Raw genomic sequence first — 1182 nt, forward strand, 5'->3', positions numbered from 1 at the left:
CCGCCCTGACCACTCTGCTCTCTCCGGCAGGTCATGATGATGGGCAGCACCCGCGTGGCCGAGCTGCTGCTGCTCCACGGCGCGGAGCCCAACTGTGCCGACGAAGCCACCCTCACCCGACCTGTGCACGACGCGGCCCGGGAGGGCTTCCTGGACACGCTCGTGGTGCTGCACCGCGCCGGGGCGCGTCTGGACGTGCGCGATGCCTGGGGCCGCCTGCCCGTGGATCTGGCTGAGGAGCGGGGCCACCGCGCTGTCGCCCGGTACCTGCGCGCAGCTGCAGGAGACTGATGGCGGGTACCCCCAGCCGCCCACAAGGACATTTCTTTTCTCCCCTGTTCCCCACCCCCAACTTAGTACAAGGGAGGCTACAAATGTGGAGCAGCGGAAAGCCTGAAAGCCTTCCAGCCTTGACTCACCGTGGGGGAGGAGAAGCAGACCGTGAATACATTTTTTTTCTTTCTTCTTTTCCCCTGGATCCCGCCCTCACACTCACCGCGCAGCCAAACACAGAGGCGGTGTAAATGGATTTCCAGAGAGGTTTAGGAGCTGAACGTGAAGCTCCCAGGTGTCCTTTACTCTTCAGGGTTTTCTGGCAAAAAGCGGCCTGTAAAATCCGTAACGACCCCAGGTGTCTGCCGAACTTCACAGGAAAGACACTGGCAGCAGAGTGCGAGGCGGCGATGATGGGCATTTGAGCGGGAGGCAGATGACACGTTTGCCCCACTGACCTTGAAGGAGCGTCCTGGAAGCCCCTACTTTAGGTTTGAGGCTCCGGGGACTAGAAGGAAAACTCTGAAGACTGAGGAGACGACAACGACGATGCCGAAGACAAGTTCGACAGTAGACGTGGGCATCAGGAGGTGCCCAAGGCTTTACACGCTGTGTGTTGCCACGCAAGTCACCTGCGAAGCCCTGGGGACTTGCACCGAGCTCCACCGGACAGTGACGGGAAAGGAGGATTCGAGAATCTGCCCACAGGTTCTAAGATCCCTGGGTCAAGAAGACGCAGAACAGCTCTTGGAGAGGAGCGGGTGCTTGCTGTTTGTTATTCAGTCCAGGGGAGATTCTTGGGGAGTTCCAGAAGTCAGAGCGCTGGACTACGTGCTGGATTGTAGGGAGAGCAACTGTCGCGATTAACTGTAACAATTTGCTTCATCTATATACAATAGGATAAAGAAG

The 1182-nt window shown here is 58.3% G+C and overlaps 1 protein-coding gene across 1 annotated transcript; it reads left to right on the forward strand.

The window, feature by feature from the left end:
• The first annotated feature begins 8 nt into the window (after nucleotides 1-8).
• Nucleotides 9-1173, forward strand: LOC103679831 (cyclin-dependent kinase 4 inhibitor B). The gene has a single exon (XM_008709367.2). It carries the CDS (start codon nucleotides 34-36, stop codon nucleotides 289-291), a length of 258 nt encoding a protein of 85 aa, XP_008707589.2. The 5' UTR covers nucleotides 9-33; the 3' UTR covers nucleotides 292-1173.
• The last annotated feature ends 9 nt before the right edge of the window (nucleotides 1174-1182 follow it).

The sequence above is a fragment of the Ursus maritimus genome, unplaced genomic scaffold (genome assembly GCF_017311325.1).
Source record: "Ursus maritimus isolate PB19 unplaced genomic scaffold, ASM1731132v1 scaffold_2993, whole genome shotgun sequence".
Taxonomy (NCBI): Eukaryota; Metazoa; Chordata; class Mammalia; order Carnivora; family Ursidae; genus Ursus; species Ursus maritimus.